Consider the following 17,346-nt stretch of genomic DNA (forward strand, 5'->3'; position numbering starts at 1 on the left):
CTCCAGGGGGTGCAAAGAGCAGGAATCTGGCTCAGCCCCCAGCCAAGAAGCTTCCTGAGATGGTGGCAGGTGGCGACGGGAGAGCAAAGAAAGAACGAGCGCGGCTTGCCGCTTATCTCACACACTCCGGAAAAAGCATCCTGGCGTTTATGGATTTTCCTGCCTCCTGGAAAACGGGGAGGGGGGAGCGTGCTGGCAATACGCTTGCTGTCAGGAGCTGGCCTTTCTGAAAAGCTCGCTTTATGTTCCCACGGGAGGCTATTCAGGAATGCCTCAGTGCATTGTGGGATACCAGGGAGAGCTGCCTGTCAGGCTAGCACAGGGCGAGGGGGAGGGAGGGTGCAGCGCCAAACACAGACCCCCCCCCTCCTCTCAAAGCTCATCAATAATGCACTGGAACACAACACTGCATGCTTGGGAAGGAATTGCGGGTGGGGTGAGGGGCTGTGCTTAGGCCAGTGGGGGGGGGGTTTGCAGGGAAGAGGTAGGATTTATCCATTTAGAAACTGCTTTTCCAAAGCCCAAGGCAGAGCACACAAATCTTAAGACGACGCTTCATTGTGTAAAAACAAACAAACCACAGGAACAAATAGATTTTAAGTGTTGCAATAAAACATGTAGCAGCTACAGCAATCTCAAAGCAAGCTGAAAAGCTCTTTTCCATCCTTGCAGCACCGCTAGCCAGGCTGGGAAAATGGAGAGAGAGGACCGGACAGGCAGTAACGAAGCTGATGGGAATCGGAGAACCCGGGTCGATTCTGACTGGGCGCATCTGCCCTGGCACCCAGGAGAGGGGTGGAGGACACGAGAAGTGGGCAAATTCCAGCTTAGGGAGGGTTCCTTTAAAATTATTTTTTAATCCTCAGCCAATGCAGAAGGGTAGGGCCATGTCAAGAGTAGGCATAGTTGGGCACAGGCTGAGGGCTCCTGCCCCTGCAGGGGCCCACTGAGAAGAGCTTCCTGCACTTGCTCCTCCTTCACAACATTGCAACCTGCTTGTTCACCTGCCTCCCGCCCCGCGGCCCAGGCAACGGCGGAGGCGAGGAGGCGAAGCGCTAGCAAGCTCTCACTGCCAACTTGCTCCTGGCTCTCTGCCCGCCAAGCAAGCCAATGGTAGCAATGGTTGAGGATGAGAAGCAGGAGCCGCTGGTAACACTGGCGGTGAGAAGGAGGACTCGCTACTTAGGGGGCACAGTGTCTTGCCCAAGGGCCCTCAAAAACCAGGAGCTGGCTCCGCGGAAGGGACTTGCACTTTCTCCATAGTCCCGGCTTCCAGACGCCAGAATAGGGGAGCTAGAACTGGACCGACACAGAGTAGGCCAAATGTAGGCCATAGGATACTTACCCTTGATCTGGCGGGGCTGTTCTAGGATCACTGGACTCATGATATGATGATGATGATGATGATGATGATGATGAAGACGACAACGACCACTACATTCTATTTCTATAGTGTACTCCCTACCCTCACTCAGGTGCTTTACAGAACATCCTTAGTTATTTCTGTATATTTTTAGAGTGATTTTGTTTGCTAGCTAAAACTAGCACACAATACATCAGATAACACAACATTCAAATGGAAAATCCCAAACTGGATTCTTAAAAACTAAGAAGGTTTTCAAGCACTTAAACACACACACAGGAGAAGCAAGAGAAGGTCAACGGTGTGAGTTCTTCCCTGTGGGAGCTGCCACGGCCACCCAACAGCGTGGAATCCTTCCAACAGAAGCCGGTTTGTGGTGGCAGATAGGGGCCCTCCTTGCTGCTGCCCTGGGTGGAGGGCAATGGATAATGTCATGCTGTCAATGGCTAGTAGTCCTGATGGCTAGGGTGGATTCCTGCATTGAGCAGGGGGTTGGACTCGATGGCCTTGTAGGCCCCTTGCAGCTCTGCTATTCTATGAGTCTGTGGCTAAGTGCAACCTCCAGTATAAGAGGCAGTCAGCCTGTATGCACTAGTTGCTGAGGAACATGGTTGGGAGGGTGCTGTTGTGCCATGTCCTGCTTGTGGGTCCCTGGTCGGCAGCTGGTTGGCCACTGTCTGAACAGAGTGCTGGACTATTTTTATTTTATCTATTTATTTATTGCATTTTTATACCGCCCAATAGCCGAAGCTCCCTAGACGGACCCTGGGCCTGATCCAGCAGGGCTCTTATGTTTATATGAAGATGGATCTCTGCGCACTGTTGGAACTGAGGGTGAAAGCGCATTTTAAAGTAAAAAGGCCTGGAGGGTTAGGACCGCTTTGTAGTTTTAAGCCATTATCCTTTCCCCAGTGGATGGAATTACCTGAAAGGTTACTTTAGAAGCTGCAGGGTACAAACGGAGGTGCCCAGAAGTCGAAGGAGCGCATTGGCCCCTTGCCAAAGAGAATCACCACGCGAATCTGGTTGCTGACCGGCCCTCCATCCAAACCCTTGTCCTGAGCCACCTTCTGCAACCCCCTTGGCCCAGTGACTTAACCAAGCACCTCTTACTGCCTCCAACACCTGCCCTGCCTCGTTAACAAGAAACCTCCACCACAAACTCAAATATCAGGTTGAGAAGGAAACGTGATGTGCAGCAAACAAAATGCATTTCAAGATACGCAGGTAAGAGTCGGTCAATCGCATGCGTACTTGGCCCCTGCCCAGCACTTCAGAGCCCTCAATGTGTTTCACAGCATTGTCCTGGTGATCTTGCCAGAATGCCATGGGTTAAGCCACTGGGTTTGTAGGCAAGGGTCCTAGAGAAAACATTTTACTCAAGGCCACCTGCAAACCTCAAGGCTCAGGTGAGACCTCCTTGCTCTCACCTTACGCCCTATGCCCAATGAAAAGTTCCAGAATATGTGAGGGCTTGAATGCTCCCACGCTAATCAAAGCCAGCCCAATAAAGAGATTCTGTTTTAACCTGTGCTGTCCTTTGAGAGCAGGATGGCCCCGGCATTATACAAATCTAGACTTTCTCCATTATAGGTACAAGTTGCCTTTTAGCACGGGGTCAGTACAGAAATTAAAAGCAAAACACTGACCAGTTTCGTGTTCTTTTGATTCCCAGTGGAGGATTTCTGTCTCCTTGGGGCAGGAACTGGATTGCTTCGGCACAAATTGTGGCGGATACTTCACTGCACAAGGAGTCCCAGAGCTCTGGCAGGAGCCCAGCGGATGAGCGGAAATTCCACAAAAGCACCCAAAGAGTCCACAAGGAAGCCTTCTTTCAATGCCTGTTTTCCACCCAACTGATGCATCCCTCGCTCCTTGGAAGCCACCCCTGAAATGCTATCCACTTCTAATTCGAGGAGATCACCGCAACAGAGGAAGGAGGCTGAGGCAGCCAGGAAGCTCCCTGCCCTGACACCTCATCCCTAAAGACAACACTCCAAGGAGGCCACCAAACCAGCCGCCCCCGCCCTGTCAAGGGAAACCGGTACGGCAGTGTGGCCACTCCACGTTGCGGTGAGATTGCCGCCACACAACATAACTCAGGGACCTCCCTATTTGAGGAGAGTGGCTGGAACATGCCCAGACAGCCCTTCTGACGGAGTGCTTGTGCATGTGCAAATCTGTTGCCTGCCGTCTAACAGGCAGGGATGCTCTTTGTGTGGGTGTGTTAAGGACGTCACAGCCATTGTCTCAGTAATGATTACAACAACCATGCAAAGTAGGCCAGTGGGTCAGGAACAGGCTGGGACTGGCTGTGGGGGAGTGGGGGGTGTTCTCCTGCTCTTCCTGGTCCCTGGAGTTACAGGACGTGGAGCTGGGGCTCAACATGTACAACGGGGCACAAGAAGGCCTTGCTCTGTTGGCCCTGACAGGGCAGAAGGCCGGGTCCCTCGTATTTATTGTATATTTGCACGTTTATTCTACGTTGTATGTATGATTTATCTGCACACCGCCCTGAGATCCTTGTGATACAGGGCAGGAATATAAATGTTTTAATAAATAAATAAATAAAATCTGGAGGCTTCACATCGCCGGCCAGTCACAAGGACTGATACCGAACTTGCCATTCCCTTTGCAGACCACAGGACGGTCTCCAAAAGCCCAGAGAAGGCGGCCAAATCAAGGGCAGCTCAGTAGGGCCCGGTTCAGCCTGTCTGGTGCCTGTCAGGTGTTTGGGACTACAACTCCCTGCATTCCAGGCCACGGGCCACAGTGGCTGGGGCTGCTGGGAGATGAAGTTCAAAACATCTGGAAGGCACCAGGTTGGGAAATGCTGCCAGCCTCTGTAAACCACAAGATCCCTCATCCAAGTCTCAGAGGGCCCTGGCTGAGTAGCCCCTTTCAGAGGTTCAGTCTGGAGTAAGAGGAACACTCATAGGGTGGGAAGTGCTGACTCCACCACATTCCTCTGCGCATCCCTTAGGGCCTCTGTGGAGACCCCCGGGCCCAGCGCTGGTGGGTCTGTGGTGAGATTCAGTCCAGGGATCCCTGCTGGATCACTCACCCTGCTGGGTGGACGGGATCAGGCCCAGCTGCTGGACTAGCCTCCCCCTCCAGAAACCTACAAAACGGCGTCCGTATTTCAGAGGCACGTTGTCCCTGACCACATGGCTGCCCTTTGACTGCGCTTCCCAATCCAGTCGTGCTCAAGGACCGGCGCTTCCTGTCAACAGGGCTGTAGGGGCTTAGACTGCAGAGAAGGCAAGTAGGGAGAGGCCATGTTTACTCAGTGCTGGGACAGGGGGAGTGCTCAGCACATGCTCAGAAGCACCCTCTCCCTTGTCATTACTCTGTAAGTTTGAGCGTGTCTGGCACTGAGAACAGGTTTCAGGGGCGAGGCCTACATGGCTGCCATGGCAAGGGCCTCGCTTCCATGGAAACACAGCAGTGGTTGCAACATACGGCAGCTCTTAGGGAAGCCTCGTCAATTGGCGAGGTTTAGCAGCAGCAGCAGAAGCAGCGCAGGGTGGGGCCCAAGATCAAGAAATGCCTCCGAGACAACAGCAAAGGTGAGCCTGGGTTGGTTAGACTGGAAGCTGGTTTCACCTGCCAAGGTGAGCACAGTTCATGAGCACGTGGGGTGTGATGAGGTTGGAGGCCGGGATTTCACAAGGAATGTGTCTGAAAAGAAGATGGCAATCTCTCTCCCTCTCTTACACACACACACATGTTAAGTGCAACTGGAATCACAGGCATATCTGTATATCATATTATTACTATTACTGCCATGTTCACCACCATTCGGATTTACATTTGACAGCGTGTCTGCCCAATGATGCTTCTTCCGCTAATTCCTTTCCACAACCACCTCATGAGGTAGACCACTGTTTTAAGCATTTTTACACAGTGGGAAACTGAGGCTGGGAGAGAAGCGACTTGCTCAAAACCTCTCAACAAGCCAATGGCTGAGATGAGGTAATTTTAAGCCTAAAACTGCAATCCTATTCACACAGTGGGTCTTACTTCTGAGTGAACAAGTATATATCGAAGACTGGAATGGCAATCTGTAATAAAGGAGAGAGAATTATCTTGGGTGCCTTCTCTCATCCAACCAGATCTTGTGATCTGCAAGAACTGCATGGTGTAAATTCAGGCTTTCCTACACTGAACAGGGGGTTGAACTCGATGGTCTTATAGGCCCCTTCCAACTCTACTATTCTATAATTCTATGTACCTGCCAAGCCCAAAGCCCCACAATTCCTAACCCCCAAAGTGATTTATTGCAGGATCCGCATAAGTGATGCAAACTTCACCCTGAGCTGTCTTACTCAGCCCCTGTCCAGCTTTTGTGATTTTATAGTATTCCGGTTTCCAAGCTTATCTGTTCAGTTATAAGGGCTAGGAATGTGCTTTTTAAAAAATAATAATAATAATAATAATAATTCCCTGGAAGCAAAAACTCTCAGAATGCCTAATACCTATCCTTTTGCAACAATTTAATATAGGTGTAGAATGCACGCAACTATGGATGTAGTTCAAGAGGTATTACATATTCAGAGTAAGATACTAAGCTGGTATTGAAGGATGTTATGTGATATTTGGGGTATAATTTGATAGGAGCAACTAGTAGCTATTTGCGTGTGTATGGGGGGGGGGGAGATTGTGGTTCAGCATATGAACACCCCATAGTTCCCAGTGAGTTCAGTGTGTAGCCCTAATGTATGCTATTTCCACAAAGTTGCCATCCATCTTGTAGCCTTGAGAAATGTTACATCAGAAGACACTGGTTCCACACAGCAGAAACCAAACATGTTGGTTTTGAAGATGTTAATCTTGTGGCCTTTGGGGTGCTTCTGCGTGCCATTTTGGGGGTAAAGCATACTCTGGGCAAAACAGGAAGATGAATGGAGGCTGGGAGGCCCCTAGGTTCACAGCTTTCTGTGTGTGTGTGTATGTGTGTGTGTCAGTGGTTGTGATGGGCCTGCCATTCCCACTGTGCAGAGGCCTTCAGGTAGGACACAAAGGCTCAATCTAGACCAAGCAGGATATTGCACGATGAAAGCGGCATATGGCCTGTGTCCATGGGCCCCAACAGTGGTCAGTGCCCTTCAATACCGCTATAAAGCAGTCGTGTGGCTCCTGACTCTTATATACTGCTTTCATAGTGCAATATCCTGCTTGGTGTAGATGAGGCCTGAGTGTGTCAGCAGTTCACAGCATCCCAGAAAAATATCCTGAACACAAACATGGGCCTGCCTGCTTGCTCTCAGCTGCCCCACCTTCCATGAAACCCCTTCTTGGCTGACAAAGGAATGCCTGCCAGTCTCCACTGTGGCAGGTGAAGGCCTGATCCCAGGAAAACAAGCAGCGTCACTGTGTGGGCAGCCCGGCAGGGACCAGCAACAGCCCCTTCCGTCGGTCTTCCGTCCGTCCTTCCTTCTTTCCAAGAGACCCCTTCCCCAGGGGGTCTCTGCCAATCAGCCGGGTAAGCACCCCTGCTGACCTTAAACTGGCCACCTGGCGCGTGACTGAGGGGGCCAGAGCCGCTCTCCATTCATTCCTCCACAGCCCGGCCACCCATTCCACACCCACCCACCCACCCGTGCCGGAGACCAGGTGTCACCCAACAACAACCACAACAGACCCGAGAGGGGCCAAAGGGTCCCCCGACGGGCCTTCCGGGCAGGCCACGGAGCCTGTTCAGAGGGGCACCTGTCCTTCCTGACGGGTCCGATCCCTTCCCAAAGGAGCCTGCGAGGCATCTGGGGGAAGGCGGGCGACAATGGCCTCGCCACCACCCGGTTTACACCTGTGGTTGGAGAGCCACATCAGAAGGGGGGGCACGAGATGGAATGGGGGCCGGGTCAGCTGCAGAGCCACCTCCAAAAAGCCCCCGCTCCCCCAGCAAGGCGGGCCTGGCCTTGGCTGACTGGGAACGGATCGATGGGAGCAAAATCCATGATGCTTCCTCCTCCTCCCGCTCGTCTAGTGATGGAGCTGCCAGGCGGCCTTTGCCAGCCCTCCGCAGTCTTTGGCTCCAATGGCCGGGGATGGTGGAAGGCAGAGCGGAAGCAGCAGCCAGCAGCCAGCTGCCACCATCCCCCCCACTCCCCCCCCCCCGCTTCTGGCAGGCACACAAAACCACACAAGTGCAGGGACGGGGAGGGGGTCCGGCCTCCCCCCCCCGCACACACCCATCTCCCTCCCCCCCCCCCGCGAATAAGCAAATGGCTCCCGGCTCACTCACCGCCTCGGTATTGCGCTCGTTGCCCGGCGCCAGCGCGGTTCGCAAAGACATCTTGGGCGGCTGCTGCGGCGGCGGCTCTCGAGGCTGGACGCGGCGCCGGCGGGCGAGCGGGGCCGCCTTCCTCCCTGCCTCCACCGAAGTGGACGCTCATATAAGCACCCGCCGAGGCGCGGGGGGCCGGGGGGGCGCTGGCCACGGGGGGGGGGGCGGCTGGGCTGCGGCCCCGAGCGGGGCTAGTGGCGCCCGCCCAGGCAGCCCGGGGGGGCCGGCCCCGAGGGGGGGCTCATGCCTGGGGGGGGCGGGCGATGCGGGCGCCGCGGCTGCTGCTGCTGCTGCTGCTGCTGCAAAGGCCCGCCGCCGCGCTCAGTCGCCGGCGCCGGTGGTCCCGCGGCCGGCCGCGCTCGTGGCGGGGCTCCGCTTCAGCGCCTCTGCTGCGCCCAGCGCGGCCGCCGCGTCTTCCCCGCAGGCAGGAAGGGGCCGAGGCGCTTCCTGCCGCCCCCCATCAGGCGCCGGCCCCGCGCGGGGAGGAGGAGGGGCGCGGGCGGCGCGGGAGATGCCCGCCCGGGATGCGCGCTCCGAGCGCGGGCAGGCCGCCTCCGGCGCCCCCTGGCCGGCCCAAGGCTCCGGCGGCGGCGGCGGCGGGCGGGGCGCGCTTCACCCGCGGCGGCTGGCGCCGGGCAGCCGGGCTCGAGCACAGGGACCCATCGGGGCTGCCCCCCGCGGCGGCGGAGTGGGGGGGGGGGCGTCAAGGGAGGCGGCGGCGGCGGCGATGATCTCCCACCCGGCCCGGGAGGCTGCGGACGGCGCGCGAGACGGGGAGGGACCGAGGGGAGGAAAGGGGAAGGAGAAAGGACGTCGAGGAGGAGCAGCAGCAGCAGGAGGAGGGCCGAGCCGGGCTGGGCTGGGCTGGAGGACACGCTCGGCGGGCGAGGCAGCTCCAGCCCCCCAGCCGCTTAAAGGCGCCGCCGCCGCCGCCTGCCTCCAAAAGCGCCGCTTGGCGAGGGCGCGCGGAGCCGGGGACCGCGCCTGGAGCGAACGTCGGCAGAGCAGATTGCGGCTGGCTCCCTTCCTTCCCGCCCTGGCAGACACGGGGATGCTTCTGAGCATGGGCAGAGTGCCTCGCTGAAGCTGAGGCGGGGTTCAGCGGAGAACCAAAGCACCGCCCAGAAAGAAAACTGGAAACGGAGAAGAAGAAAGAAAACGCCTCTGAGCATCTGGGGAGTGCTGAAGGCCTCCCTATTTGCAAAGCTGGGCTTGTGGTCCTTGGAAGACTGACAGTAAGGGCAAAGAGTGTGCTTCTGAACATGCCCAGAGTGCTTCCCTTCTCTCCTGGACAAACCTCAGTCGGAATTAGGGAGAAAAGTTACCCAGTACCTGTACGTATTTCTTCTTTTGAGGAGGCCCGGGGCGGGGTGGGTGGGCAGGAATGTATGTACCAGATTGAAGCAGATTTTTTAAATAGATAGATCTATATTTGTGGCCTGACTCTCATCCAAATAACTCAGGAACAAGTAACTATCAGTTTTGCCTCCTTCAGATTTATATTTTCCACTTGCCCAGGCACCAAAAACAAAATCTCAAAAACTCTGACCATGGAAACATGTCCTACAACTCCATCTAAGCACGCAGAGCGTCGCTCTGTTATTAATCCTTTTTTAAAGCCACACGAGGGGCACCTGGACCCTCAGTGACAGAAGAGTCCAAAACAAACAGTAACCTACAGAACTCCTTGCCACTGTCGTTACAAGAAGGGGCGAGATCCATTTGCAGAGGATATCAGCCTGGCCATTGGCCAGCGGGATGGAGACAAATTCATCTTGTGGCGAAGGCGTGTCTGTTAATCCTCCGGCAGCTGGAAGATGGCAATCCATCACAGGAAGTAGATCACTGGAAAAAAACCACTCCTTGGTTCCCCAAGCCCTTCCTCTGGATTATTTGGAGTCAGGTGGGGACAGGATGCTCAATGGAGCATTGTGACCCAGCGTGGCCTGGTCCAGATTCCGCCGGCTCGGATGTCGAGCCACTGAATCCCACCCACCCATTCACCACGCATGACAGAGACCGAGCTCTTGCAGTCCAGCCCCAGCAAACAAATAAACTATTTTAAGGCTGAATTTATGAGGCTTAATATAATCCAGACCCAGTTTTCAGAGCCAGAGCCCAGCTCCTGGAAAATTAGAAGAAAGTGAGGGCATCTGAGCACATGCAGAGTGCCATCAGACACACGAGCAACTTCCCTGTGTATTTAGAACTGGAAGTGCAGCTAGTCCTGAAGGTTTAACACATATCCAATGCTTAGCGAATAAAGAAAGCATTTTAAACTGGGCTGAAAGATTGAGCAGGAGTTCGTTCCAAGGCTAGGCTTGGGGGTGGAGGGGGGGCATTATGAGGCAGTGGAGGCAACTTGTCTAGTTCTCCAGGGCAGAAGTCATTCATGGCCAGGGCGGCTGCATTGCAGGTACGCACTCCTCAAGTTCCCTGGGGTTCAGCAGCAGGGAACAGGAAGGGCTGCAGCCTGCTCCCACATGCATTGCCTTCAAAGGAGGCCCTTGTCCATTCCGTGAGGCTTAGGTCCAAGAAAGCGAGCCCAGGGTGGCAGCCTGAGATGGCTCGTTTCTGCCAGGGGCTGGTAGCAGGCAAGCAGCCCAGAAAGGAACTCGTCAGGGCAGGAATTGACGCAGGCAGGAGGACGCTTCCTAGGGACGTGTGCCGTCTTGCTCGCCTCACCGAGGTTAAAGTTGAGTTGCCTGGGAACCTCTCTGCACAAGCCCTTAGGGGGTCGCGCACACGTTGGTCTGGATACCTGGCCTCTTGCGCTCAGAATGCTGGGCCAGACTGTGATTTCCCAGTGCACTCTGCTTATGCTCAGAGCTATATTTTCCAGGGCTGAACCCTCGAACAGAAAATAGGGCCCGGGGCTGGTTGCCATCAAGTCCTAGACTCCCTCACACCCAAACTGGGAGCCACGCATGATAGAAACCGGAGTGTTGTGGCCCAAATATTCTGAGACAGTCTTCTTGCTCCTTTGCTCCAGGTGTGATTGTGATGCCAGCTAGCCCAGTTGAGGAGATTCAGAGTCCTGTTGCACTCCTGGTGTAGCTTCTGCACTCTCATGTACATTTAAATTCGTTTACATTCAAATCCAGAGTTTGAAATAACAGAAGTTTGATTCCGAGGAACTCTCTGGGTGAGGGAGGCTACATTTTATTGGTAAATGTTAAGACAATAATATTAAGCATTACCAATTTAATATATTTTATACTCCACTACCCACCCACCCCACATCACTTCTTAAATCAAGAGCCCTTGTGAAGTAAGTGATTAGAATGCGAGGCTAAGACTGGGAAGTCCTGGGTTCAAATCCCTCCTTAGCTATGAAGCTCATTGGGCGACTTTGAGCCAGTCCACCTCCTTGTCAGGTTTGTGGTAAGGACAAAAGGTATTGTGGGGGGGGGGAGGGAGGAGAATGCTGTTCAGGGCCTTGAGCTCCTTAGAGGACAGCTGGGATAAAAATGTAATTAACTGATTAATTAAAATACCTAAACCAAAAAAAACCCACATAGTTGGAAATATTAAAAAGTCACATCTGAAGAATCTAAAACGTGAATTCTTTGCAGTTTAGAACAATGCATGAGAACTTTTTTCTAAATTTAGTTTTAGTCCAACACTCAACCCACACTCCAGATACATAGAAATGCTTGCTAGTGTGAAGCGGGCCGTGATCTCAGAGCCTCTGCCAGCATTTAGAGGACACAGCCAGGCAATCCATTTTTCGTTTGACTAATTATTACATACGTCAGGCTGCCCTTGCTTTGTTAAAGGGCCGGGAAGTGCTGTTTCCTGACGCAGCATCTGAACCCAGTGGCAAACAAACCCTGGAATGGTTCCCAAAAAGGTCAACGTTAGGAGAGAGTTTGGGGGTGGAGGGAGTGCTAAGCACTTTCTTAATTTAGGGGTACTGGAAATGTGTTGTGGGTTATTTGGAATCTGAGGGTGCTCTAACGGAGTCCCGAGAGATGGTCGGAGGGCACATGGTGCACCCACTGTGCTGAAGCTATGCTGGTGTGGGTCTGGTCAGTGCCTGGTTGGGAGGCTGCTGCTGGTCAGTGCCTGGTTGGGAGGCTGCTGGCATCCTCCACGTAACGCCCCCTAGTGTTCCGTGATGGGGGGAAAGGTGGGGTAAAAATTAATATGTTCTTGCACTTGCAGCATCAAACATCTCTACAGCTGTGGGAAAGCGCCAAATGAAATTGACCTTGTGATGAGATGCTAGGAGTGTTTCGCTCCTGGAAAACCTCAGAGAGCCCGGCTTCTAACTATGACAACAAAGCACATTTCAAACATGCTTGATGTATCATCTCAGCAATCTTTACAGCAACCCTGCAAGGGGGACTGGGATTATTATCACCCCATTGCACGGAAGAGCGTGTGCAGCGTGCAGACATGCCCCATGCCTAGGAGAACAGGTTCCTCACTACAGTCCCGGCCGTCTCTCAGCCCAGGCTCTTAACCACCACAGTGCAACAGCTCAAATGCAGCATGCCTCATCTCTGCCGGGTGCTGTGCAAATCCAGATCAGAATAAGGTGATGCTCCTTGACTGCAGCGCTCCGTCTCAAATGGTTCAATGGAAATGAAAGACACAGCCTGGTGTGCACCAGTGCATTGCAAGAAAGGGCCTGTCAATGGGCCTTCCAGGTTTCGCTGCGCGGGTGGGCATGGGGTTATCTAAGCCTCCCTCTGCAATGATGCGCCCTCCCTCCAGCCTGGAGTGGAGCAAGGGGGCAGCATGACCCAGCCTCGCCCGCAGGGCGCTCCAGGCTCAGTGCCCACCCTGCAAAGCAGGGCAGCCAATGGTTAGCTGCTGCAGTGGTGGGCAGCCGCCTGAGAGGGCCGTGATTGGCTGCAAGGCAGCATGGAGACAAGGCCGGCCTGCCTGTCACCCTCCTGTCTCTCCCTCCCTCCCCACCCAAATCCTTGCCAAGGGGGACTTGCAGCCTCCATGCTCACTCGCCATTGGTTGCTGCTGCGGCCAATCCACGCTGCCCAACCACCTGGCTGTTAACCCTTCTGTGCCACTGTGGCAATGCAGACAGATGCGCCTTTGCGCATGCATGCACTACAGGTTGGCAAGCTCAGTGGAGAAATGAAGCACTGAAGAATGCCAAATCTGGCTTTCCTATCCTTTCACCACCACACAAACCAATATTCTAGTTGGGGTTTTTTTCCTCCCTCACCCCTCTTCCATTAGGAATATTTGAGCCCCCGCCATTTCAGTTCGGGAGAAGAAAACAAAATGGGTTGGGTGGTGTATGGTAGAAGTCCTCCCCCTTTGCTCCATTCAGATGACCCACAGAAAAAGATTTTGGGATCAAAGAGAAGAGAAACGGACCTCAGATGCCCTCTGCAGTTCACTCCGTAAAACCAACAGCATTGAACAGACCTGCTGGGGAGATGTAGGGGCAGAGAGAGCTGCCAGGCACCAACTCCACCTGGCCCAGGATTGCCTAAAATGCCTTGGAGTGGCTCTCCAAGGCTGAGGAGGGACTTCCCCAGAAACGCCAGGCATTGAACCTGGGATCGTCTGCATGCTAAGCATCAGGTGCTCAGCCTCTGAGCTGCGGCCCTCCCCATAACCCAGATCCCATGAAGAATAGCCACAGTGTAGTCCGTGAGGTGCCGTGTTTGCGTGTTCTGGATGGTTAGTTACATAAAGCTCCATCCATCCCATGTGGCATTTGGACAACGCATCCACCCCACCACCACCCCACCCCACTCAAGCGCGATATGATGTGGGCAAAGTCTTCACAGTGTTGTCCTGAAACATTAAACTAATGTGCATGATCCACCAGGAATGCCCTCAACTAATACACACGGTATTACTCAAGCTTGCCTGGCAGTCATTAGCGAGTGAAATTTACTCTGCATATGCTCCAAGGCACTCTCCAACTCATTACTATTTCAACGTGCCAAAGGGCTGAATTCCAGCACTGAGAGGTGATAGCGGGCCTGAGCCCCAGCACCTCTCTTCAGAATCATCTCCCCCATTCTGGCTCAGCCTGGCAATCCATCCAGGAGGGAGCTGGAAGCCACTGAGACAAGGCCTCCCTGAGGGCCGGCCGCCTGGGTCTCTCACTAGGCCTTTGTCTGGGCCTGGCAAGCGACCAGCCGGGCTGCTCTCTGCACAAGAGACCAGGGCTAAATCAAGTCCCAGCGGATGGTTCCCTTCTTGAGTGTGGGATCTTGGAGACAACAATGAAGCCGGGAAGGGCCAAGGGTGCCTTGGGGTGCAGGGCGGGCGACACGGGCCGATTGTCTTCTCCTGGCCGCCTTTCATCCACACCAAAACAAAGGCTGTTGGAGAAGCCTTTCAGAGTCAGAGCGGCGGCTTCTCTGCCCGTGTCTCAGAGCTCTGAGGGGGAGCTCAGGCGGCAGCTCCCCAGAAGAACCCTGGTGCTCATCAGGGTGACCAAGGCCGATTCCATCCCAAAACTGGACCTGGATCCAGACTGGAATGGATCCAGATAATCAGTTCCATTCAGGAGCACCTACAGCTGGGATGCCAGCACTAGCTCCCACACCTTGCTCAGGATCGGCGTGTTTGTGACTGGACGGTAGTTAGCCTAGATCCTTGGATCAAGGGAGGCGCCCAGCTGTGCTCACAGAAGACCTGTGTTAAAAGAACTGCACTGGATGCCCGTTGGCTACTGAGCCACAAGCAAGTTTATGACATTATCCTATGAAGCCCTAAACACCTTGGGACCAGGATACCTAGCAGCCCGTCTTCCCTTATATACACCCAGACGACATTTACGATCGTCAGAGGAGGTGTTGCTGGTTATTCCGAAACGAATGTCTCGATCCTCCCAGAGTGCAGGACGCAAAATAACGGGCTCAAGTTAAAGGAAGCCAGATTCCAGCTGGACATCAGGAAAAACTTCCTGACTGTTAGAGCAGTACGACAATGGAACCAGTTACCTAGGGAGGTGGTGGGCTCTCCCACACTAGAGGCCTTCAAGAGGCAGCTGGACAGCCCTCTGTCAGGGATGCTTTAGGGTGGATCCCTGCATTAAGCAGGGAGTTGGACTTGATGGCCTTGTAGGCCCCTTCCAACTCTGCTATTCTATGATTCTATGAAGCACTCCGACAGCAGGCCTTCTCTGTAGTGGCCCCCACCCTCTGGAAAACTCTCCCTCGTGCCGCTTGCAAGACAGAAAATGCGATGTCTTTCAAACACCTCCTGAAATCAAACATTTTTACCGGGGCTTTGCCTGAGCTGTAACTGCTGTTGGGTTTTACTTCAGTTTTACATGGTACTTTTAAAGTATGAATGTTTTACATTATGCTTCATGATGTCATATTTTATTATTTTAATTGTTGTGAACTGCCGAGAGAGCGGTATAGAAATGTAATAAATAAAAAATAAAATAAAGTAACCCAGGAAGATTCATGTCTCAATAAGGATTTGAACCCAGTCCAGCACTGTAATATTTTGCCTTCCACTTGTTCTTTGAAATCAAGGCCACATTTTGCATTAGCAAACAAACTCTTCCCTGGGGGTGGGGGAAATGGTTTATTTGCATTGCTGCTAAAAGATTCCTTAAATGGAGACAAATTTCTGAATTTAATTATTCTTTTTTTAAAAGTCGTGACCACAGGGTGGCAGGAGAAGGCTTAGAAGTGGCGGTCCAGAGAACTCCGATTGCTCAGCCGAAGCAGGGAGCGCAGTGTGCCCAGCTGAGGCACATGGTCTGAGGTGCTGGGCGGCCAACCTGTGAACAGGGATGGCCCAAGAGACGTTTTGGTGACCGAAGCAGAAAATCCAAATGGTAACCATTGGCCCATGGATTAAGATGGGGCACAACCCACCAACAAATTTATCTGCATGAGCCTCATCTAAATGAATGGGAGGTGTGCACACATGCCCCGCTCTGCGCATCTCCTGCTCATTTTGATGAGGTTTGTGCAGGACGATTTCATAGAATCATAGAATAGCAGAGTTGAAAGGGGCCTACAAGGCCATCGAGTCCAACCCCCTGCTCAAGGCAGGAATCCACCCTAAAGCATCCCTGACAGATGGCTGTCCAGCTGCCTCTTGAATGAATCTAGTGTGGGAGAGCCCACAAGTCCCTAGGTAACTGGTTCCATTGTCGTACTGCTCTAATAGTGGGGAAGTTTTTCCTGATGTCTAGCTGGAATTCAGCTTCCTGTAGCATGAGCCCATTATTCCATGTCCTGCACTCTGGGGGTGATCGAGAAGAGATCCTGGCCCTCCTCTGTGTGACAACCCTTCAAGTATTTGAAGAGTGCTCAATCTTCTCTTCTCCAGGCTAAACATGCCCAGTTGTTTCAGGGCTTTGTTTCCAGACCCCTGATCATCCTGGTTGCCCTCCTCTGAACACGCTCCAGCTTGTCTGTGTCCTTAGAATCATAGAATAGTAGAGTTGGAAGGGGCCTACAAGGCCATCAAGTCCAACCTCCTGCTCAGTGCAGGAATCCACCCTAAAGCATACCAGACAGATGGTTGAAGTGTGGTGCCCAGAACTGGATGCAATACTCAATATGAGGCTTAACCAGGGCTGAATAGAGAGGAACCAGTACCTCATGCAATTTAGAAGCTATACTTCTATTAATGCAGCCCAAAATTGCATTTGCTTTTTTTGCTGCCACATCACGCTGTTGGCTCATATTCAGCTTGTGATCTACAACAACTCCAAGATCCTTCTCGTTTGTAGTATTGCTGAGCCAAGTATCCCCCATCTTGTAACTGTGCATTTGGTTTCTATTTCCCAGATGCAGAACTTGACATTTATCCCTATTAAATTTCATTCTGTTGTTTTCAGGAGGATCGTGTCCATGGTGGCCCAGGGATTCCTGGTGGATCGTGTCCATGGTGGCCCAGGGAGTGAGCTAGTTTGAGGAAGGGCTGCTTGGCAGAGGCCTTGCTTTGATGCAGGTAGTTGCAGCTCCAACCCCCAGCCCAGAATCTCCAGGGAGGGTTGGGGAAGAGCCCTGCCTGGAATCCTGATGAGCCCCTGGCTGTCAGCACAGACGACACGGAGCTGCGTGGATGAACAGGCTGACCCAAGACGACACCACTTCGTTGTTCAACCACCTCTCCTGGCTTCTCAGCAGGGCTGTTTCTGCCTGCAAAAAAAGAGACTCCTGGTAAGAAGGAGCCGGTCTTCTACCGAAGCCTCCATGGAGTGAAGAAAGTGAGGGCACACCCCACTTGTCTAAAAGCAACGACTGGGCATCCCTTCACTCCGGCCATAGCTAGACCGAAGGTTTATCCCGGGATCGTCCAGGGGTCAAACCTGTTCATCTAGGTGACACACAGGGGATCCAGGGCTCAGGCGGGGGCGAACCCTGGATGATCCCAGGATAAACCTTAGGTCTAGCTGTGGCCTCCGTATCTGCGCAAATTGCTCCCAGTCCTCCTCCTCCTCCTCCTCCTCCTTTTTTTTTTTTAAAGTCATGTTTCTGTAGAAATTGACCACCACCATCCCTCCCCGGAAACCTAGAATGCTCTGATTAGGGGGAAATCCTTATCCCCTAATCCCAAATGCATAAGGGTGATTGTGGTCACTCATTTGCGAGGAAGGGCCCTCTCCTCATAGTCAGAAGCACCCTTTACTATGACTTCACGCACTTCAGTTCTTAGCTTTGTGACTGGAAAGCCAGGATCCAGCGCTCAGCTCTGGCTTGGCATCAGGTGGGCGGGACCCAAAGTTGTC

At 53.4% G+C, this 17,346-nt stretch overlaps 1 protein-coding gene across 5 annotated transcripts in view; it reads right to left on the reverse strand.

The window, feature by feature from the left end:
- MARK4 (microtubule affinity regulating kinase 4) overlaps positions 1–7,682 on the reverse strand; it is a 41,230-nt gene extending 33,548 nt beyond the window's left edge. For all 5 annotated transcript variants that reach the window (XM_063140145.1, XM_063140146.1, XM_063140144.1 and 2 more), the window contains exon 1: positions 7,611–7,682. In XM_063140145.1, the coding sequence (XP_062996215.1) occupies positions 7,611–7,661 (51 nt within the window). In that variant the 5' untranslated portion in view covers positions 7,662–7,682. The remainder of the gene's footprint in view (positions 1–7,610) is intronic.
- Between the last annotated feature and the right edge of the window lie 9,664 nt (positions 7,683–17,346).

Source organism: Elgaria multicarinata, chromosome 13 (genome assembly GCF_023053635.1).
Source record: "Elgaria multicarinata webbii isolate HBS135686 ecotype San Diego chromosome 13, rElgMul1.1.pri, whole genome shotgun sequence".
NCBI lineage: Eukaryota > Metazoa > Chordata > Lepidosauria > Squamata > Anguidae > Elgaria > Elgaria multicarinata.